Source organism: Camelus bactrianus, chromosome 27, assembly GCF_048773025.1.
Source record: "Camelus bactrianus isolate YW-2024 breed Bactrian camel chromosome 27, ASM4877302v1, whole genome shotgun sequence".
NCBI classification, from domain to species: Eukaryota; Metazoa; Chordata; class Mammalia; order Artiodactyla; family Camelidae; genus Camelus; species Camelus bactrianus.
The window spans coordinates 26,137,304-26,160,833 of record NC_133565.1 but is presented as its reverse complement, the minus strand read 5'-3'; the positions used below and the strand labels follow the sequence as shown (position 1 = coordinate 26,160,833).

The following is a 23,530-nucleotide window of genomic DNA, read 5'->3' as shown; positions in this document are numbered from 1 at the left end:
CTCTGCAGTGAGAAGGAGCAGCCTGTGGCAGTAGGGTAAGGCTGAAGGTAGAAGAGGCCAGTTGGTGTCTCCAGCAACCACTCTGGGTGAGCCCAAGGCCCCCACGAGGCTGGGAGGCTGTGAACCGGGTTGGCTATGTGTGCGGCACTCCTGTGTTGTCTCTCACTCTTCTCACTCTTGTTTCACATTTTCAACTGTTTTTAAACAAAGGGCTCAGTTTACATAAGGAGCACTGTTCTGCCCACCTGGGCAGGCCCCCATCTTCAGCCAGGACCTGTGGGGCCATGGCCGTCTGGCACTGAGGGGGCCTCGCTACTTGGCAGCAGGCCGGCTGGCTCCATCATTCCCGGGGGCTGGGCCCCACGGTGGTGGTCCATGAGGAGTAGAGGTCCAGCGAACTCCTCTAACCTTTCCCGGCCCCCAGAGGGTGGCCGCCTCTGGAAGTCTGCTCTCATACCACGGAGTCCCGGATCTCAGACCCCAGGCGGACCCGGGGCCGGGGACACACTGGGGACACCTCCACGAAGCTGTCCTGGATGCTGAGCGGCCTCTTCTCTGACTCTGTAAAGACCCGGGGCCCTGGGGAGCTGTCTGACAGGGCCTGGTAGCCTCGGTGGTCGAGGTGGGTGCTAGGGGGGCCCATGCCATTGAGCGGCCGGGTCTCAGGTGGCAGCACCACAGGCCGGGTCTTGGGGTGCACGCTGGCACACTCCCCCTGCTTCAGGAAGACTTTCATGCCGCCCCGGTGCCGGTAGAGGAAGAATAAAATGAGGAGCACCATGGCAAACACGAACAGCGCGCACATCACCAGGAACTCGGTCCAGTAGGACTTGTCCACACCCCAGCTGGCCCTGCCACCGGCTGGCGCGCTCACCCGGGATGTGTTGATGATGACAGGCACACTGCCGCTCTGGTCTGCTCGGTCCGCCACCACTTCCTCCACTACCTTTGGGCAGTAGCTGACCTCCAGCTGCCGGAAGCCCTCCTCCAGTGACCAGCACTGGAACACCCCCAGCTCCTGCTGGCTGCCCACCAGCAGTAGGTCCCCAGTGGACAGCACGCGGCAGGAGGCCGAGGCATTGACTGGGGCTCCATTGTTCAGCCAGAGCCGGGTTGCCAGGTTGGAGAGGAGGGGGCAGGCCAAGGTGTTCACCGTGTTGGGCTGGAACTGGACTTGCTTGCATGACTTCTCACCTGCCGGCAGAAGAGGGACAGTACAGGGTATAGCGGGGCTGGTGTCCACAGCATCCCCAGGCTCACCCAGCTCCTTGTACTCTTGACGGCAACACTGGGGACTTCGAGGACTGTGGGTCTCACTTGCCAGGGCCCTGCTTGTAGGGCTGGAAGGATGAGGAAGTGAGGAAAGGCATTTATACCCATCACTGCCTGCAGGAGCCCTCTAGGCAGACTTGGCCCCACCTCTCCTCTACCCTTAGATGGGACACCTTACCTGTTGTTACAGGAGATCGGCCCTTGGAGGAGGAAGTGTTGCAGAGGTCCCTAGCATTGGCCCCCTCAATGTCCTGGATCCATGGCCTGAAAACCAAAGAGAGTCTAGGATAGGCCAGGAACCCGCCATGAGCCTGCATTTCCCCACCCTCAGTACAGTGGAGGCCCTCACACGGCCCTGCAGACACGGGCCTGGGGAAAGGCTCAGGGACCACCAGGCCCAAAGCAGAGGTGAAAGGCAAATGGCTTCCCCACCTCGCTGGGTTGAGCTAGCATCTCCTCCATCCACACAGTACTTAATTCAAATAAAAGTTACTGTAATATTTTCCTGACTTACAAAAGCAGTATGAGCCCTTAAAAAAAGTCTGGAAGGACAGCTGGAGCTGCATGAATGTATGTATCTCTTAAAATTTTTTTAGTTTTACTTTTTGGGGGGAGGTAATTAGGTTTACTTATTTATTTATTTTTAGAGGAGGTACTGGGGATTGAACCCAGGACCTTGTATATGCTAAGCATGTGCTCTACCAGATGAGTTATACCCTCCCCTGTCTGTCTCTTTTAAAGCAATGCACATGCACTGATTTGTTTTTCAGGAAATCTGAAAAACTCAACCAAGCAGAAAGGCTAACAACATTACAAAAATCACAATCCACCATGCAGTGATAATGGCAGGTAGCGTTTTTTGGTGTGTCGCTTCAGGTGTACATATGTGTACTCATATTGGTTTTTTGAAATATAAAACTGGAACTGGAATCTCCAAGTGAAACATGGACACTACAAATGAGACAATCCCATTTTTATTTTTGTTTATTTTACACATACATGGAAAAATCTGGGAGGATGTTTATCAAAATCTCACTGTGAGTCTCTGTAGGTGGTAGATTAGCGTAGTTTTTATTTTGTTTGTGCTTATTTCTATTTTCTAAGATTTCTATATTTTAAATCTATATTTTAAATCTAAATAAGTGATCCTGAAAGTAATTTTTAATGGGTTTGTTAACGGACTATTACATAGCCCTTACTTTTTGTTACTTAACCTCATTCACATGCCAATCCACATTCTCCTGCAAGGCTTTTCATAACTGTAACATTTCATAATTTACCAAACCTTGTCCCTGCTTTACAGATGGGTAAGGCAAACATAATCTGAACTACAACACTTTTGAGAGTTGGAAGGGAAGCTGACTGATAGTTACACCAAGACCGTGGACACAAATGAGGCTGTGGTGATTCTACAGAGGGCCTAGGGAAGGCGCTTGGAAGCCTAGTGCATAAGGATGGGCAAGTGGGAGGAGCCTTCAGGAGCTCTCACCTGGAGGCCACCTCAGGCTGGTAGAGGCTGATGTGCCTGCAGTGGGAGCCGCTCCAAGCGCAGTAGGGGTCCCGGGCGAGCAGACAGTCCCCACAGCTCTGGTACAGGCTGCAGTTGGCCATGGGCACCTGGACCACGCCAGAGTGTGAGGCAGCATACAGCAGTCCCTGCACAGACACGGGAGATAAGAGGCAGGCACAGGCAGCCAGGGCCACCACCCAGAGTCACATCCGGCTCAAGTGCCCACCAAAGCCACCCCCCAAGGGGCCTCCTCTCGTGCTCTGGGCCCCCACGTGCTGATAGCTTATGCCATAAGCCTGGATCTCTCCATCTTGCTGGGGCAGTGGGGGGGCACTCCGCCTGGATTCTTCCTTTGCCTGCTCACCCTGTCAGTGTCCAGGAGGAGGTTCTGCACAGGCTGTCCTGGTAAGAAGATCTGCAGCTCCTCGATGATGTGCACTCCAGAGCCCACGCTCACTGCCTTGTGCAGCCAGCCATCACCTGCAACACGGACAGCACTCAGGCCCTGCTCCCCACGTCCTGACAGCCAGGCCCCCGTGACTCCAAGCCCGCCCCGCTGTGGGCACTCACTGGTGCCCAGGAAGAGGACGTCGTAAGTGCGGTGCAGGCCAGGGATGCGATGGACCGCCACACGCTGGTAGCGGGCCCGGGGCTGCAGGAGCAGCAGGTGGCTGCGGACCTGCCCATCCATCAGGAAGTGGTCCTTGAGGAAGTTCAGCACCCGGTCGGGGAGCTGCAGGGACGAGTTGATCTTCCTTTCCCGGGCACTGTTGGTGATGCACTGAAGGAGAAGGTGGTGGCTTGAGGTGAGTGGCACTCAGGGCAGCCAGCAGGATGGGGGCCCTGCAGATCCTGCTAGCACTGCCAGCCCTGCCTCTCCAGTGGACAGCGGGGGTATCTGCCCCACCCAGGAGCCATGGCACAGCACTCACAGTTCTGTGGAGCCGATGTGCTGGTGTGGAGGCCCAGGAGCAAAACCAAGGGTATGGGGCACCCAAGGACCCCAGCTGCCAGGGTTCCCCTCTCTGCCCACCCATCACCCCTCCTTCCTGTCCACTCCCCCATCCCCCAGCCCCAGGCCTCAAGAAGCGTGACCACACTTCCTGCTCCTGTAGCTTCCTCTCTCCAGCACTCTCAGGAAGCCCAGGCTGACCAAGGCTTCCTAGCGTAGGGGCATGAGGGCGCCTGCAGTTATACTGCCCGGAGTTTCCTGACTCTCTCTGCCTGAGAGCATTCTCTGTAAAAGCCCCAAGAATTGATACCCCGCAGTGACCCTCGACCGCCGAGTCACAGGAGTTGGTGACAAACACCCCAGTGGGACAACACTGAGATATGCTCCACGAAGCCTCTCAGGGCCCCAGGGACTGAGCTCCAGTTGCGCACAGTGGTATTAGCTCTGCCCCCTCCTCCCCTTCCCTGTTTCCTCCTGCTGCTTCCTGGGATCACCTCCCATAGAACTGCAGGCACTCATCCTTATCTCAAGGGCTGCTTGGTGAGAAGCCCACTGGACTGGAAGGAAAGAAGAAAGGACTATTTCCCCACAGCCTGTCATTCAGTCACTTCATAACTAAATAAGGAGCTCACAGTAGGGGGTGGCGAGAGGCATGTGCAGTCAGTACCCTGAAGGGAGGTCTGAAGTCATTTCAACATTCGTGGTTACATCGAACCCAGAAAGACAAGCAGGCCTGGGCATTGTCCCCACTTTCAAGATGAGAAAGTGGCTCAGAGAAAGCAAGTGACCCCAGCATGGTGTGGAGACCCATCCTCCCAGCACCCTGCCCTGGTGCAGGGAGCAGCACTCACCGCGCCCGGCCGGGGCGAGGGCACGGGGTGCGTCACGGTGTACCACTGCTGCGTCTCACGGTTCACCTCCTTGTAGAGGCCATTGAAGGCCCTCTGCACGTCCCTCATGGTGAAGACACAGACAGCAGAGCCCTCTGTGGTCCCCCTGTGCCTATAAAGGAAGTGGCCGGATTAGCCCAGTAGCCCTGGGGCTCACAATGAGGCCAGCAGGGCCCAGAGGCTGGCTCCTGGGCCCCAATCCCAGCCACCCCTTGTCCCACTACCCCTTCCCAGCTGGGTCCTGGGGGCCCTACCACTGGGATGTGAAGACCCCATAGAAGAGGGTGTCACGCCAGTCCTGGGGGCTGGGGCTCAGTGTGAAGACGTCTTGCAGCACGTTGAACGGGAAGCCATCGTCAGGCCGCAAGCACAGGAGCTGGGCCTTCAGGAAGGATGTCCAGCGCTGCTGCAGGACCCGCTCGCCCCCCTCGTCGCCCTGGGAGAGGAAGAGAGAGGCCAGGGTTAGGCTCAAGCAAGGATGGGATGCTTGGTGTCCCTCACTGGCCCCTCCCCAGTGGTGGCTGAGACAGACATAAAGCCAGGCATGAGTTCCGTTTCAAATTAAGAAGGTTGAGGCTGCAGCATATAGGTCCTGTCACCAGGAGGCTGGCCAAGTAAACAGAGTGCTTTCTTTACTGCAGGATGCCAGGAGAAAGGACGAAGGGGAGTCTGTCCACGAATGACTCACTGCTGAGCAAAAAGGGAAGCTAAAGAACTGAATAGTCAATGGTTTTAAATAATATAAATACATATGTATTTATACATATGCAAAAAAAAAAGGATTAGCAAGGAACATTCTAAAATGTTAACAGTGGTCACTTATTGTGATGGGATGGTGGGATTATAACCAAACAGTCGATAATTAGTTATTGCTTACCATGTTCCTAGAAGCTTTCCACAGATCCTAATAACCCTGAGGGAGTTTTGTTATGATTCCCACTGAACAGAGGAGGAAACCAATTTCTCAGTAAAGAAATTAACTGCCCACGATCACACGACCTGCAGGGTTTGCACCCTGGCGGCCTGGCTCCAGTCTATGCTCTTCATCACAGTATCGTGCTGCCTCTTTATCTTGTAAGTGATTTTTGTGTGTATTTTCACATTTTTTTAAGTAAGAAAAAAACAAATGGAGACATTATAACTTGAGAGAGAGAAAAATCAGTAGCCAGGCCGTTCCTCATGAAGGACAGGAGAAAGCCACATGCGGGGTCTCTGGGATGGCCTGCCCCCGTCACCTTGCAGATGCGGGCGATGCGGGACACAATGGTGTTCTCAAAGAACTCAAATTCCTGGCCAGTCTCGCTGAAGAAGAAGTAGATCTTGTCGTCGTCCCCCTGCAAGCTGCCCAGGCTCTCGGGAATGTAGGCTGAGGCCACAAACGCTGGGTCTGTGGGGGCCAGTGGGGAGCACAGTCAGCCCAAGAATCCCAGACAGGCAAGACTCTGTTCTCAGGCCCTGCTGGGGAGACAGGGCCCCTCCTGAGGGCTCCCGTGACTGCCCACTGGTGGGTGGTGGGAAGGCATCACCTTGTAGCCAGTTGAGGGAGTTCTCGGTCTTGGTGGGGCGGAGGCTTTGGCTCCGGGAGATGGCCGGGTCATTCCCCTGGAAGCTGCTGACTGTTCCAGTGTACAGCTCACCATCTGCCAAGAGAACATTCCCATGGGAATGGGCCCTCGGCACGGCCCCTTCCCGCTCAGGGCCTGGAGTGACCCAAATGCTCCGCATCTTGCTCAAGATGGACAGAGGAGGGAGTAGGAACTAAGAAAAGCCCATCCAATGGCAGCCCAGGGTCACTGCACCCCCTGGGAATCAGCCTGGTGTGGGCCCACCAGCTCAGTCCCGGAGCCCACCCTGCCCCCTGCCACATGGAGCCTCAGTGAGCCCCCTGTCCCCTGACTCCAATACTCACCAACCACCAGGGCCGTGGACTTGAAATTGGGGTCAAAAGGACAACGGCCCTTGCCGTCTTCAAGGAGGACATTCCCCACCTTGTCCCGGGCCAGAGTGAAGTTCTCCATGTTCTGCAGCGGAGCAGACGGCAGAGCTCAGGGGCATGTCAGGGAGTGAGTGGGCTTGGTGGGAAAGGAGTGGGGTGTGCCAGAGAGAAGGGAGGTGTCTGATGGGCCGTCCTCCTCATCCCAGCACCCAGGGCATGGTGCCAGCCCCATCTTGCAGTGACCCTATGTGGTGGACACTATTGCCCCACTTGGCAGAGAAGAGAGGAGGCTTAGAAAGGAGATGTGAGCCAGGGAAGAGCAGCGACATGATTCAAACCCAGGTACATCTGACTCCAAAGCTGGTGCTCCAACCCACAGCCTCATAATGCCATCCTCTGTGAAGGTGTGCATAGGGCAGAAATGCAAAGGTGTGCGTGAGTTGAGGAGGGTGGACAAGGTGGGCAGGTGTGACTGAGCGAGAGCAGGGAAGAGAGCTGGAAGAAGCAAGCAGGCGAGACTGTGGGTGCACCAGAATCTTTGTGCGCTGGTAATCCCATCCCCATCCCCTACAGGGCAATTCGGCCATCTGGGCTGTCAGGGCCCACTGCTGCCAAGAAGCTGCTGCTGGGCCCTGCTCTTCAACAGGGGTCGGTGCTAGGGGCAGAAGGAGGGGCAGTTCTCAGGCAAGCCCAGAGTGAGGGGGGGGCACTCACAATGTAGGTGCATGCAGGGCTGAAGGCAGCTGTGCCACAGACGAACAGGTGGCTGCTGTTGAGTGGCAGGAGGATCTTGATGTAGTTTTGACAGTCCCGCTGGAGGAGGGAGGAGGGTGTCAGGCCCAAACAAGCCACCAGGGGGCATCACCGAGTCCATCCCACCAAAGCCAGATTGGGTTGGGGATGGGTGGTGGTGAGGCCTCTGCCTCTTGGCACTCAAAATCCAGAGTAAAAGAGAATCCAGGAGTCTCGTAGGGCAGAGTAGATGGAGGACCAGGAAAAATGTGTGCAGGAGGGGGAGCTCAGGGCTCAGCTAGTTCTGTTTGGAAAACTTTTCGGTCTGGGGTGAAGGCACAGAATCCCTCCCTTTTGAGATGTCTTGGCCCCACCTGGTAAGGAAGCTACAGCCCAGAGGAGGAGGAAACACACAGCCCTGAACCCTGAACCCTGAACCCCAGACTCGCAGATTGCCTCTGAGAGGGCCCAACAGGCATCTCCTACCCAACTTCTGATAGTTCCCCCAAAACTCTCTCCTCTGAGATCTTTCCCCTTTCACTAATGGCAACTCTGTCTTCTCAGTTCCTGACCCCAAACCGTACAGCCAGCCTCAACTCCTCCTCTCTCACACCCCTTGTTTTTCCATCAGGAAATTCTGGTAGCCCCATCTTCAAAATACACCTGGGATCTGAGCATTTCTCACTCCCTTCATTGGGACACCCTGGTCCAAGCCACCATGGCCTCTCGCCCCTCCCTGGTCTCTCTCCCTCTGTCCTCGCTCTATGGAGGCTGCTCTCCACCATGGCGGCCAGAGTGACCCTTTAAAAACGCACGTCAGACCATGTCACTCCTCTGCTCAGCCCGCCAGTGGTTCCCCAAATACCTTATTCCAAGTAAGATCCACAGTCTTATTTCTTCTCCAGGTCAATTCCCTCACCTCCTTCTGATCTTGGCTCAAATGTCACTTTTTTAATGAAGTGTAATGTGACCACTTTTTAAACAGACTGATTTCTTCTTCTTCACAATGATATATCCAGTGTCTAAAAGCACCTGGGCACAGAGCAGGTGCTTAATACATTTTTATTGAATAAAAGAAATCAGGACTTGAACCTGTGTCTTGACTCCAAGACCAGTGCTCTTCTGCCCTCAACTTCACCTCCCCATCCTGCACTCAGGACCAGCAAGCCTCTGGGAATGGTGGGGAGTCCTCCAGGAGAACCCCAGGCTGGCCCAGCCCCCACCCAGTGGTCTGGCCAAAACCAAGCCTGACTATGTCAGACCTGCCACGTCAGGCACCATCTTCAGAGGGACAGACTCCCACGCCAACCCAGTCACTGCTCATCCTGGAAGCCAACGTTTATCTGGGCACTTATTATGTACCAGGTACTTTATACCTATTAGTTCATTGAATCCTAAGTAAAATAAGGCTTAGACAGGCAAATCTACTTGTCCAAGGTCACAGAGATAATAAGTGCAGGGCTGAGATTCAACCCCAGGTCTGGCCCTCTCAGAAGCCTATGCCCTTTCCACCACAGCTGGCTGCATCTGCTCCCCCCTCCGGCCTTCCTCCCTCCTTCAGCCCCCAGAGGCCAGCTCACCTGTGGGTCCTTGCCCTTGAAGCTGCACTGCTGTTTCCTCTCAGCATCAGCGCTCCACAGCAGCTGGGGAATGAGAAAGGGGAAGGTAAATGCAAATGGGAATGAAGAATATGCCTCTCTTTTCCTTCCCCCTCTCCCGCTTGCATCATCCTTGGGCCCAGAAGGTCCATTTTCCTGTCCATCTTCCCAACTGCCTTCCTCTGCCCAGCCTAGTCAGCCCTGGCAGCATCTCACCTCCTGGTACCCTCCGCCTGGCAGGAAGCTGACGCTGCTGTTGAGGGCAAAGAGGGCCTCACGGGCACCCACGTACACAGTCCTGCCATCCCTGCTCAGCAGAAGGGCTGTGTAGTTGGAGATGTTTTCAGCTTCAAATCTGAGGAATGGTCGCTTTTCGGAGCCTGGAGAGAGGAAGATGGACATTACCTGGGGGCCATCCCTCTCACGAGAACTCTCTTATACCAACTTCTAGAATGGGCCAATCTTACTGAAGCAGATCAACAAGGCAGTAGGTGGCAAGGGGCTGGGGACAAGGGGAGTTAAAGGAGAGCAGCATTCCCAGACTCTCAAATATTATGTAAGAAACAAACACACAATGATGAATGTAAAAGAACATTAATTATAGCACCACACATATTCATGACAAATTGAAACCACCCAAATGTCCATCCACAGGGCACTGGGTGAAAACAAATCTGAATACTTTATTTGCTGGAATACTATGCATCTGGTAAAATGATGTTGCATTAGAAATTCCAGAAAGACAAGCAAACAAAGTTATATAAGAAAGGCATGGTCAAAATATGAAGTGAACAAAAATATAAAGTGATGGATTCTGAGCACCTAACAGAATATAAGCAAAGAAAGTGTATTTGACACTCTCCTTTGAGTGGCATTAGACCCAAGAGAAGGTCTTGTAAGCACAGCCCACCACCATGGGTCGCAGGGAACATGATCTCCACTGGCAGAGGAATGTAAACATCGGGGCGCTGCTCTTCAACCCCTGGCACCACCTCACAGTCACTCATGGAAGATTCATGGTTAAACAGAATGTAAATGTTACCAATCTTGACCTCAGAGGCTTGAATGTACAATAGACGGACACTGTGAGGCTGCGGGTGAGGGGAGTTGAGGAAAAAGTGGTCTCCATCTCTTCCTCTGAGAACAACGAGGACCATAAGGGACTGTCAATGTTAGCGGAACAAGAAACTGAGGCTTAGGTATATTATTTTAAATCACAGAAGTGACTAAATGGAGTGGCAGAAAATGTATGGAGGAAGTGCGGAAGAGTAATGAAAGTGATGGAAAGCTTTATTGTTCTCAGCAGCAAACCAGTAAGTCAGATAAGCCAAGAAATCATGGAACAAGCATTTGACTTAAGGGGAGGAAACGAGCGTGTAAGTCTGAATGATTAACGCTGCCTCTTTCACCCAGGCCTGGGGGAGACTGAGGCAGTTGTTGCTTTTCATGATAAGAAATTGTACACTTAAAAAAAAATTAACTGCATGTATCCTTGATATAAATTCTAAGTATCTTTCATTGCTGTAAAATATGTAATAAGATACTAATTATTTACCATGAAATGAAAATTAAGATTATAAAACAGTATGTATAGTTAGATTCTATTTTTTGTGGGAAAAATAGAAAAATAGAAAAAAAAAATCCAGAAGGATGAATCACAAAATGTTGAAAAGTGGTATCCCTGGTGGGATCATACGTAATTTTTTTTCCTTTGCTCTTGTTATCATTTTTGGATTCTACAGGTTATACTTGCGTAATGTTAAAGAAATAAATTAGAAGGAGAGAAAGAAGATAAAAAGAAATGCACACATCTATCCACCAGGGTACCATTTGTGCTTTCAGTGACTAAAGGATTTGGAGAGAAATTATTTTAAAAATTCTAAGCAGCTGATAAGAAAAGAAAAACAAGCAAGAAGCAGTAACCCTGCTCAACCCCAGGCGTCTCCTAACTGCCGGTGGATCACAACCACGCAAACAAATAGTTTCATGAAGCTGAGGAAGCAAAAAGTGCAACATGCCAGCAAAGCAGTTGTGAATACGGCCTCATGTGTGTTTGCATGGTGGGTGTTTTTACATACCCTCAGTGTGGTTCCACTAAGGGCAAGGACATACAAAGAAAAGAAGGTAAAATATAAACACTAAAATCAGGAGCAGAAAAAAAAATGTGAAGAAAATGTCTGAACCAGAAACAAAGGACAGATTCACATAAGCAGGTCATAAGGTCCTCAACACACCTATTGGAGATAGGCACTGCATTTAGTGCTGAGCCTCCCAGTGGCCAAGAAAAAAGGGAAATCAAGTTACCTTATCCTCATTATTCAAGAGGAAGAACACATACCAGCCTTTCTATGAAAGCTAAGCTTTTTTCCTAGCCACTAATGCTGAAGGAAGCACTTAGGTAGGAATTCCAAGCAAACACATTGGGACATCCCACCAGCAAACAGGAATGATGGCGTTCCCAAGGCTGTTCCCCACCATGTCTCCTGGTGAGGGAAGGTGCTACCACAAGGTACCAGTGAAGGAATCTAAAGGGGAATCTGCAGTTAGGAGGCTTGTCACTGTAGAACCAGAGTCAAAACCGGGGTTGCACTAGGAATTCATAGGGCAAAGTCCTGACTAATATCCAGAGTCTGAACTCTGCTGCTGAAACCACACAGGGCAGCTGTGGTCTGAAGAGGTTAAGGCCTCTCTTTGAACTCTTAAGTCCAGAATCATACAAGACTGAAGGTCTTTTGCCTCAAATTCCCAACTCCTTACCACTTCCTATCAGCACTCTACACACTGGGAGGCTCAAGGAAAGTTTCCAGCACTAACTCTCCACTTTTCTCAACCAGAAAATTTCCCAACCCACTGGAGCCCAATTATGCTGCTTTTACTTTGTGCCACTAAGCTGATCAGCCTTCTGGAACAAGCAGCCTGACCATTTTGCATTCTGCAGGGAAGAATCATCTCCTGTTAACCACCACAGTGCACCCAACCTGCCCCAGGAAGGTGCTGTGCTAAAAGTGTTGTAGATATTCCCTGCGTGCCCACAACGGCCCTGTGAGGTAGGAACTGCTGCTATCCCCAGGTTACAAATGAAGAAATAGAAGCTCAGAGACCTTAAGCAACTTATACAAAGCCCCACAGCAAAAGCAGCTGCAGTGGGAAGCTTTCTGGATCCTTGGTCTGCAAACTGCAGGATGCAGCAAAAGCACCTAGAAGATCTAAACTCCAGATTCAGGACCTGCCCCTGGAGACTCGGATGCTGCTGACCTGAGATGGTGTCTGAGAAGGTGCAATTCTATGAGCTCCCAGCTGATTCTGGAGGAGGCCCAAGGAGCACACTTTGAGAAGCACCATGTAGGCAGGTCCTTGTAGGGCAGACGTCATCGCACCAAGCTGTAGTCTCCTCATTTGTATTCCAGGGATAATGAAAAGAAGATGCCCAGCAGGCACGGGAGGAGCCAGTGAGACCAGGGCAGCTACCGCAGCCCCTCCTCGTCTTTTGTAGCCCTCCAGTGTCTTGACAGCAAGGGCTGGTTCAAATTTGCCAATGCTTGTCTGCCTACAGAGGAGGGGAATTCCTACCCAAGTGGGTCCTGTAAGTCTGGGCAGGAGGCTGCTCCTGGAGTCTGACACAGAAATGCCAAAGGTCAGAGATAAGCTGAAGTCCAGGCGGCAGCTCAGCCTCACTCGGGCTGGGGTGAGGTGGGGGGGACCGGCCAAGGGTCATGCAGACAGAGCACAGCCAGGCTGGAGGGCCAGCCAGGGCACCAGCTGCCCGGCCCTGGTCCAGCCCAGCCCTCCAAACAAGCCCACTGCTCAAGAGCACACCATACCTCCTCCAGCCACGCTGGGAGTACAGTCAATGAAATGGCAAAAGGACAGAAAACACCAGCGAGAAGCAGGCGAGGGGCCCCCAACACCAGGCTTTCTGGGGTTGCTCCCTCTTTGTCCCTCTGCCCTGAGACGCTCACACTCAAAGCCATGGTGTCCCGAAGGCCTAGCCCTTCACGATCCCCTCTGCCCTGTGGACTTCACCAGGGCTGGTCAGTGGAGCTGGCTTCCCAAATGGGAGTCTCAGTGAGACAGAGATTAAGACACAACTTGAATCAGAGACCTCGGTTCAAATTCTGCCTCTGTCACTTACTAGCCACCTGCCACCAGGACAAGCCACTTAACGTCTTGGAGCCTCACTTTCCTTATCTGTAAAATGAGGATAATAGCACCTCACCTCATAGAGTTGTTATGAGAAGAAATGAGATTATATATGTAAATAACAATATACATAATAACCCACATTTACTGAGCGCTTTACTCAACTTTGCACACGTTGTCCTGGTGTTGGCATGGTGTCTGGCACACGATCAACACTCAACTGGATCAAAAACAAAATCAAAAGCCCTGCAGGAAAATCCAGCCCAGCAAGAGCTGCCAGAGGAGCAGGGCTGCTTGGGAGCTGGGCCTCCCTGGTCCTCATGGTTAAAAAAACTCATCCTGGGCGATTCTAACCTAGGCCTGCACCTAGTCACGAGGGTCTCACAGCCAAAGAGAGGGCATCAGCTCAGACATGGGCCAGTGTCTCAGGCACATCTCGTGTGTGTGAGCTGGTCCCGGCTCCGCAGTGTTCTGAGTGGTGATCCCACCTGAGCGCCCAGGTGCCTAGGGTCGCCTCCAGAGTCACTGCTTAGATGTCTCTGTGGGTCCTGTCTGAGCTTGCCGTGTGTGTGTGTGTGTGTGTGTGTGTGTGTGTGTGTGTGTGTGTGTACGTACATGCCCTACTTCAGGGCTTGCCCGTGCTTGTGTGTTTGCTCTGGGGTGCTATCTGTGTAGAGGTTACTCGGCGGGGGGGGGGGGGGGCGGTGTTTATGCTCTCGGCTCCCTGTGAGTGCTGGCACACCTCAGGGTCAGTCTTGGCATCTAACTCTGCTCTGTGTGGCAAAGGGAGTGTGTCTTGTGCGGTCTCCTGGGCTGCCTGTGCCTCTCAGACATGCTCCATATCCTCTACGCAGTGGGTTAGTTCAGTGCAAAGAAAGCTGGGCTGCGAGAAGCTGTGGCTGGTTTTCCCAGGTGGGATGAAACCTTCCCATCCAGCTTGGGCAGGCCTGAGCTGGTGGCTTCTCCAGAGCTCCAAGAAAGTAGGATGGGGGCTGGCCTAGGGCTGTCTGGGCCACTAGCCTCCTCGGAAAGGGCACATGGGCTGGGCCTGTCAGAGCCCCTTGCAGGGCCCCATTCCCACACCCTCAGGGCCTGGGATCTCAGCAGGAGGTGATACGGGAACAACTCAGCCCCCAGCCTCATCTAGAGTTTCTCCCCTGGCCTGTGACTCACCGGATGCTTGGAGATCTCTGGGGTGAGACGGGAACAGGGCTCAGCACCATCCCCACCCTGGGCAGTCCACACCCAGGCCAGCCAAGAGCTGAACAGGGCTGTGACTCAGAGCCCCACCTCACCTTTCTCTCCACTGTGGCTTCCCAGGGGCACCACAGCTGACGCTGACCTGGCCTTAACATCCCGCCCTCCGCAGGCCCCAGCAGGATTAGGCCAGAAAACAACTTCTCTGGGGAGTCAGAGTCAGGAAGGTACCCCTGGCAGGGGAAGGGGGGATAGGCAGCTGGTTACCCCTCAGCCTGAATCGCAAAGTCCCCAGAGGAGGGTCTGGGCCCTGGACAAGTCCCCGAGAGCCTCCCAAGAGGCTGTGTTGGAGCACCTCTTCCCCAGGGAGTTACACGGGCCCCTTGGACCCACTTGTACCAGCAGGAGCTCCACCTCCCGGACAGGAGCGCTGACCCAGCGGCAAACTAGGGCACAGCAGCGGCAGACCTGCATGCCCGCCCTCGTTCCACACCGCCCAAGTGCGGGGCAGGGTGGCCTGTAGGGCCGGAAGTGGTGGGCCAAACTCTGCCGTCACCAGAGCAGTGCCAGGGCAGAGTCCCTGGCCACGGAAGGGGGCCTGTGTGGCACAGGTGCTCCCCAGGGACAGAGGTAACCAAGAAAGAGGAGAAATCAAGGGAACCCAGCCTAGAAGCATCCTGTATTCCTGGACAGGCACGCTCAGGAAAGCCCACTTCCCAACTGGCCACTGCTATGGGCCCAAGCAGGCCGGCCAAGTGCTCCTGCCAGAATCAAAGGGTGGCCCCCAGCCCCTCACAGACACTTGCCTTGTGCCCAACTGGCCAGCAGAGTCCTAACCCAGGACCTGCCGTGAGCTACCATCATCTTGGGAGATGGACCTCCCTCCCATCCATGCCCCCGCCCCCACCCCACCCAGGACCAAGGTCAGCTCCTCCAGCCCCCTGCTCAGCGGCTGGTTGTTCCCCGCAGTCCCCTCTTTCCTGAGGCTCCTGCCCTAGGGTCTACCTTCCTCCTCCCACAGATGCCCTCCTTTTTCTGAGGAAACTGGGGCCATCAGGCACAAACCTCAACTTCCCACTGCCTCCCTCCCCATCTCCCCAGAGACTTGAGTCCTGTATCAGCAACTTTTCTGCCTCTCAGAGAGCAGTTTTTCCCTTCAGTAATTATCCTGGAAATTCATGTGCCTCCCTCCCCTCCTTCTCAGCCAAACTCCTGAAGAGAAGAGCCGCTCAGCGCCGTCTCCATTCCTCACTCCCACTCACTCCCACTCACTCCTTGACTGGGAGTCAGGCCTCAAACGGCCTCACGCTCACCAGGCCCAGGCATCACCTCGCTGCCAAACCCCAGACGCCCGGGCACACGGCCTCCGGGGCATGTGGAGGTCCCCTGTCCTCTGGGTGTCTGCCACATGGGTCTCAAGGGTCACCTCATGTCTCCCTCACAGTCCTGGGCCTCCATGCCTCCAAGAGCTAACGTGCTGCAGTGCTTCCTGAGCACTTTCAGCGGATTAGTGTAGTCCCGGCAAGGCTGCTGTGAGGTAGGTAGCACCACCTGCTTTTTTCAGGTGAGAGAACCGAGGCACAAGTGAAATTACTTGCCCTCGATTACCTGGCTAGGAAGAACGTTGGAGCTGGGATTTGAACGTGGGCCACCAGCTCCAGAGTCTAGGTTATTAGTCACCTTCAGCCTCTCCAGGCTTTTGCTCTTGAATGTTCTTGTTCCCTGGGGTCAGCCCTTAGTCCTTGGGCCACACATCCATTTCCATCCCCTTCAATGGCATGGACGCTGGCAACTCCCAAATCTCTTCATCCATTGCAGGTCTTCCTCCAACACGCCTGATCCCATTATGCAGGAGACCCTCCATGGGCACCTCCCCCACTGACCCCCCTTCCCCAGATTCCAGATCACTCCTTGGCCTGGGATCTTGTGTCCCCGTGTGGCCTCACTCACCAGGCAGGAAACCTGGGTGTCACACTTTTGATTTCCCACTCCCTCACCATGGACATCCAATCCATGATCAAATCCTGCCAAGTTTCTCTTCTCAGTATTCTCCAAATATATTCCCCTCTCCATCCCCACTACCACAGTTCTGACGGGGGCCATCATGCTCTCTCACCTGGGCCACTGCAGCTGCCTTTCAACTGAGCCCTGCACCCAGCTGCTACGCTGCAGCCAGAGGGCTCTCTGGGAACTGTCACTGTCCTTTGTAAAAACCCTCAGTTGTATCCACTGTCCAAGCCCTTAATGCCAGCCCTTGCTACATTCCCTCCTTCCCCTCATTTAAGTCAGTGAATTGCAACCCAAGGTCCTATTTCTCCTCCCTAGTCTTTGCCCAGCCAGTCCCCCTGCCTGGAATGCCCTTCCTTTTGACTAACTCCTCCTCATCCTTTGAGACTCAGCTGAGTTTCAACTCCTCTAGGAAGCCTTCCTGAATCCCCAGTGGGGCGAGGGCCCCTCCTCTGTGCACCCATCATTTCCTGCTCACACCTCTCCTGGGGCACTGGCCACACTGTTTGATGATGAAGGGCTTTCTGTGCCTGTCTTTCTCACCAAGCTGAGGGTGCCTTGAGGCGCAATGCTGTTTTATTTGTTTCCCACATTTGTATCATCTGGCCAGGTGAGTTCCAAGAGTTGTTCATAAACATTTGTCAACTGAATGAATGACTGACAGAGTCCCAACTCCCATTTCAGGATGCTCTGGTCCAGGGAGGGACCCTAGATTCAAAGGGACAAGTCTGGAGGTCCTGATGCCTCATGTTCACAAGAGTATGTTTGAGAAGCACTGTCCCTCACTTGTCCCTTCCCCAAAGCTCAGTCCTGGAATCCCAGGTTCTAGACGGAAGTGTGATAGCTCAAAGTGCTGCAGGGAGACAGGAGAGGCCACAGGGACCAGACAAAAGAGTCACAAGGCCTGTGTGTGAGTCCTGACTTTTATCACTGACCAGCTGGACAAGACCTGCCGGTCCTGGGAGGGACCCCTGCAGGGTTGCTGGGAAGATGGAATAAATGCAGCATGTGGAAACAACAAGCTCCCAGGTTAGGGGGTCACCACCCATCAGGATTGGCCCTCCCCACGTCCGCCCCCTCCACCCCTCCTACTGCCTTCCCTCTCTTCATCCTTGCTCTGAGTAAATACCCAGCCTCCAGCCACCTCAGAAGCCCAGTTGTGCAGGGAAGGGGGACAAGGGCAGGTGGGGGTGCAGCCACCTATGGCAGGAGCTCCTCTCAAGGGGTACCTGCTGCTTCATCCCAGACTCAGTGGAATGAGAGCCTCACCAGACCTTCAGAAGAACTGGAAACCTGAATTTTTATAGAAAATTTCCAGAGTTTTAAATATTGACAATGAATTAAAGTTTTTCTAAACTACTTGGAGGCCAAACAAAATACATCTCCTTGCTGGCTATGCACCATCGCTCCCCTCGTTTGTGAACGTCTGTCTGAGATGTCCGCCCAAGTCTCCAGTGTGCTGTGTTCCCAGCCAAGTCTGCAACGTCTGCCCTATTTCCAGTCACGCTGTACCATCGGGGGCCTCAGCTGGACCTCTTGTCCCATCCAAGGGGTGACCTCAATAGATTTCTTCACCAGATGGAAATATATAACCTATCAACTATTCATGGGCCAAGCTGGGTCATTTCACTGCTTTTGAACATTTCACAGGTGAAGCAGGAGGCAGATGTTCTGATGGAAAGAATGTGATTCTTGAGGCAGAGAGCTTGTGGCCCAAGGCTTGGTCTCCAACCTTCTTGCTGCATGACCCTGACCCTTTGAGTTAGCTTCTCTGAGCCTCAGTTCCCTCATCTGTATGAGATAGAACAATACCAGCCCCACACTCAAGAGCAGTGATCAGCACCCAGTGGGTGCTCTGTCCTGGGTGGTCTTCTCCCCTCTTCCTGTTAACATCTCTCTCAGAAGATGGGCAAAGGAAGGCCAAAAATGAGGCAGTGTGTTGGTTCACTTGGCTGCTCTTTAGAGTTAAGATAAAATGAGAACCATCTGTCTAATAGCCTCACTGAAACCCCTTCACCACAAGCCCCCCACCTCCCTCATCCCCACTAAGCTGCCACGATGGGCTTCACAGATGGACCCAGGAGCATAGGCCAGAGAGGTCCCATGGAGAACAGGTCAGGTCACAGGCTTTCAAGGCAGAACTGTATGACGTGGACAGAATGCTTCACCTCTCTGAACCTCAGCTATCTTATCTGTAAAATGGGGATAATTCCATCTATCATGAACGTGGAAACAAGACAACTAAAAGCCTGGTGCCCACAGTAGCCCTGTACCTGTTACTGCACCTTCTACCTTCCTGTAGGTGCTAAATGGTGGAACACAAACATAAGGATGTCAGCTGTGCCACCTAAGGGCTGGCTCCTGCCCCGCAGTGGAGATGGTCACACAGGAATGGTGGCTAATGAGTGACTAGGAATGGAGAATGGCGGGAGATGGAGTGGGGCCCTAAGAGTCCCCGGGTATCCCAGGTATCTGTCCTAAGACAGCTTCTTCTGTGGAAACCACTCTCCGTCCTGGACTCGGGCGCACTGCCAGGACAGGGAGGTGAGAATGCAAGGAGGATGGGAGGATGGCTGGCGAGGAAACAGCAATGGGAGCTCTGAGGGCAGGCAGGCTGAGAAGGTGAGAATCTCATGCTCCTCTTTCCCTTTGCCCCCCAGTGTGGGCACATCAGAGGCCTCTCCTCTGATCCTGGCATCCAAGGATTTGAGGGGGGTAAGGAGCGACTGATATGGCCTGAGCCCAGCCTTTTCTCCATGCCTGGAGCCATCCTCTCCAACTCCCTTGTCTGGACGATGAACGTGCAGATGTATCCAGATGTGCCCCAAAAGTTGTGCAAGCTCAGAGCTTTGCTGGGCTGACACACAGGCATTTCCACACCAAGCTAAATGTGGGTTATGCAGAGGGCAGAGTGAAACCAGCAAGGGGCAGGGAGAGGGAGAGGTGCGTCCAGCCTCAGGCAGAGGAGGTTCTTGGGGCAGAAGAGGGCTCTGAAAGAGCTGACCAAGGAGCACTTGAAAAGTGGAGTAAATCAAGCAGGACCCCTGGGGATGGTCTCCAATCAGCCCCAGGGGTCTTGCTTGGTCTTCCACACCGGGGAAGGGGGCAGGGTCTGCACACCACTTCATTCCCTGGCCTGAAGCTCCTGGCACCTAGCAGAGGGCCTGCATACAGCCAGTACTCAGACAGTGTCTACCAAATTGATGCAAATAATCTCACCCAGCAAGGCGGGCAGGGAATTTCCACCACAGAGAACAGAAACCGCTACCTTTTACTGGGGCTGGAGCACGTGCCAGGCACTGTGCCAAACACTTTACATACATTATTTCATGTAATCTTCCCAGAACCCTGAGAGATGGGTCCTGCTATTATTCCCATCTTGCCAATATGAAGACGGGCTTGGAGGAGGTGGGCACGTGCCCCAGGTTGTGCAGTTAGCCAACTATTAGCACCCACAGTTACAGCTTTTTCCACCCCGGCTATGAAGATGCCAGCCCATGGGACAGAGTTGAAGACAAAAGTGCATGTCATGCTGAGGCCACATTAAGGAGGGAGGCCAACAGCCAGGCAGCAGAAGACTTAGAAAGTGGCCTGCACGGGGCTTCTCAGGGCAGCCAGGACCCTGGGTGCCCACTTGGGGTCAGAGGACAAGCAGCTGACTCAGGCCAATGCCCTGTTCTCTCTGCTCAATGAGGTTTTGTTGGTTGCAGTTTGCAGGCCTACGGATTTATATCCAATCTAGTTTGGAAACACTGTGTCCAGAGCTTTCCAGCCAGGCAGTTCAAGGGCAGCGATAAATTAATAACTGCTTTTAATTGCCCAAATAAGGGGACTCAATACAACTTTCATGAGCCCAGGAACAGGTGTGTTTTGTTTCCTCCCACGTGGCCAGGCTGGAAAACACTGGGCCACGCATCGTGCACACCCGAGGCCATTTTTTCCACTTGGCATCTCTCCTACTCTTGACTACTGCAAAGCCTTCAGTCCTGAAACTCCAGACCACACAGTCTCCAATGCAACAGGACCAAAATCCTACAGCCTTCTTTGAAGTGTTCCTTTCACAGAGACTAGAAACTTCCTCTTAAGGCCTCTGCTTGCCTAGATGACCCTGGAACCCCCAGTCCTCTTCCTCCTTGCCACTAGGTAAGACCACAAGCAGGGAACCTCCTCCTGATGGCCCCAGGTACCTGCAGCTGATCAACAGTAATGAGGGTTCCACAGGAAGAATCCCAGATGCAAACTAAATGCTCTACTTCCAGGGATTCTGTTTTAAACCACAGACACAGTCCATTCTCCCTAGGCTTCCAGGCCCTTGCGGAGCTTGGGTGGGAATTCAGTACAGGAGGGCAGGTGGCAGGAAAGGGGGGCATGTTCCGTTCCATGCCTCTGTCCCTGTTCTGTGAGGGAGGGGCCTGGGGCCTCAAGCCCAGCGTCCCATGGTCAACATGGGCCTGCCCAGGGTGGGCACACTGCCAGGAACATCTAATGAGCCCCTGGGGATGAGGCAGGAAACCGCCTCAGGCCACACTTGGAGGGTGCGCCTGTTCAGTCACCAGGGCATTCCCCTCTGGGGCTCCCAGCCAGCTGGGAGGACCTGCATGTAGATGGGAGGGGGCAGCAGGGATAGAGGGCCAGGAGGAAGCCCAGGGAGGCCATGAGGCCAGCTGCACACTCTGTGTGCAGTGCAGTGCGGCTCAGCAAAGTGTGGATACGTGCTCACGAGTCTAGGTGCTGGGATGCTGCTAAACAATTCCAGGGCTCTGGTGGAACTAGAAAGAGGTCTCCTCTGGGGAGACCCAGCCTCAAGAACATAGTGGAAGGTCTTTTTCTCTAGGATGCACAGCTTGGAAAGCAGAGTCTGAACTGCATTTCGGGCCCTCTCCACCTCTCAGCTCGGTGCCTCTGTGCAGGGCACAAAACGCATGCCGTCTGCGCAGTCCTAACAGTGAGCATGAATGTCTTAGCATATGAATTTTGGGGGGTACAGACAACCAGACCATAGCACCAAGTGATGTGTACAGGGGGTGTTGGTGTATGGCAGAAGCCTACCATAGTCTGGCCACAGTCCTGAACTTCTGGAAGTGGGCCAGGTCATGGAGCCATGTGGGTCGTAACGACCAAGTATTCCAACTGCTCTCAGGAAGCAGGTCCTCTCACTTCCTCTTCACTGCTCCTCCACTCTGCCTTTTGGTCCACCCCAACCAAGAGGTCCCCAGCCAGCTCCAGCATTGGACACAATACCTGTTACATTTGACATGGCCCTCCATGTGAGCCAGCCCAGCTTTTCCAGGGCCAGAAGCAGAGTCCATCAGAGTATTTGCACCCACCTCATCTCACCATCTCACAAAGCTGAGAGGGTCTAAGGGCAAAGGGAGTTATGGCCACAACAGAAAAAACAACAAGGCAGCAGCAGGCCTGGGTCCGGATACACCTGTTATCCTCACTTACCCAGCTGGAGCACCCAAGGGGCTGTCGTCAAACTAACATACCAGCACTGCCCCCACCCCAGGCAGAGTCACCCAGCTCTATGCAGGATGTGCCAGAATGAAGCCTATGCTTAACACGTAGCAATAATGATAGTTAACACTTAACGGAGTGGTTTCTACGTACCAAGCCCTGTCCTAAGGATTTTCCAAACATAAACTGATTTAATCATCGCAACTTCGAGGTGGGTGCTATTATTATCCCAATTTTCAGATGAGGAAATCAAGGCCCAGAGAGGTTAAGTAGCTTGCTCAAGGTCACATGGTTACCTAGTGGCTAAGGCAGGATTTGAACCCAGGCCATATTCTCAGTACTATCCTGCAATGTTTCAGATTGGGTTTCCCTAGTGACCCTGACTTAATTTAAGTGGTGATTCTGCTACTCTTTCCTTTTGTAAATGGAATGCCTTTAGAGGTGGGGATGCTGTAAAGAGAACGAAGTCTGGTATAGTTTTAGTCTGTAACCTCCAATGTACACATCTTTTATTCTAACTTATACAATGTGACAACCAAGAAGTTAAAGGCTTGGAGAAACAACATCTATTGGACATCAATATACGTTGCCTATTAATACACTCAGTTTCATGAAGTCTCCAAGATAGCCTTGCAAAGTACCTATGACAATGCCCATTTCACTGATGAGCAAACTGGGGCACAGGAAGAAGGGACTCACTTACCGAGTAGTAGAAATGGGATTGGAGTCTAGGTCCCTCTAATTTCAAAGAGTTAGAAAAGCAACCAGATGAAAGGGGGGGTAAGGAGAGGGAACACTGGAGGGCTGGAAAGGAGGGAGCCACAGAAGCAGATGTTAGCACCAGACCTGGGACCTGGTCAGTGAGGATGGTACTCCTGGGTGGCTCCAAGAAGTCCTTCCCAGGGCCTATAAGTCTCAAAGCCCAGAGGTGCCCCATCCCTACCTAGTGTGGTAGTTCCCAGCCCCTGGGGGGATCCCACCAAGTCTGAACAAGGGGTGGAGAGAGAATGGGGCACCCACTTCGCCGCGGTTACCAAGTCCTGCCACGACTTGCTGGAATACCAGAACCCCAGTGTTTATGGGATGGCAAGCAAGGCCCCTTCCACCCCGCGCCGCCCTCAGGGGGCGGCACCGCGGCTGGTTCTGGTCAGCATCAAAGACAAGCAGATGGGCAGGCAGACCAGCGGGAAGACAGAGGGGGGTGGGGGTGGACGCCACCGCTAAAAGGGCGCCCTACCAAGGGACGAGCAGGGGCGACACAGTGGGCGAGAGACTCCCCTCCCTGCCCATTAAAAGAATGGAAGAAAGGGGCCTACGGCCCCACAGCTCCCTTCTCCCTCCCTCCCTGCAGCATTCTGAAAGGAGGAGGGGTCCTAATGGACCCCAAGCCTCCGACAGACCCCTTCCCTCCCTTTCTCCTTTGTCACCGCAACCTCTGCGCGAGGTACCTCTCGGGGCCGCCTCCCCTTCCCCCGACCCCAGCCCGGGCCCCCAGCGGGGTCGCCCCAGCACTCACCCAGAGGCAGGCTGATCCGAGGGGCGAGCGCCCGAGTCGGCGGCGGCGGGAGAAGGAGAAGCAGCAGCAGTAGCAGCGGCGGCCGGCGCTGCAGCGCACCCAGCAGAGCCGGAGGCCGGCTCTCCCGGCCCATCGCGGCGCTAGGGACTCCGACAGCGGGGAGCCACGGCATCCTCCAGATTCCTGCTCAGGTGGCTCAACTGGACTCGCGGACGGCGGCCCCGCCCCGAAGTCCGGCCCCGGAGTTGATCGTCGACCCCCCGCCTCCGGACCTGGGAGGTGGAGCGGAGTGAGAAGTGGGGTCAAGTGGGCTGCCGCGGACG

The 23,530-nt window shown here is 53.8% G+C and overlaps 1 protein-coding gene and 1 pseudogene across 1 annotated transcript; both read right to left on the bottom strand.

The window, feature by feature from the left end:
* Nucleotides 1-38: 38 nt before the first annotated feature.
* SEMA4B (semaphorin 4B) lies at nt 39-23,379 on the bottom strand. The gene is made up of 14 exons (XM_074354208.1): nt 23,208-23,379; nt 9,107-9,270; nt 8,873-8,935; nt 7,275-7,373; nt 6,534-6,645; nt 6,151-6,264; nt 5,860-6,011; nt 4,879-5,060; nt 4,586-4,736; nt 3,353-3,563; nt 3,147-3,262; nt 2,762-2,928; nt 1,451-1,536; nt 39-1,194 (listed from the first exon to the last, which is right to left on the bottom strand). The coding sequence occupies exons 1-14, from the start codon at nt 23,377-23,379 to the stop codon at nt 452-454; spliced, it is 2,532 nt and encodes an 843-aa protein (XP_074210309.1). The 3' UTR covers nt 39-451.
* The window catches only part of LOC141575277 (acireductone dioxygenase pseudogene), a 58,208-nt pseudogene continuing 58,020 nt past the window's right edge, over nt 23,343-23,530 (bottom strand).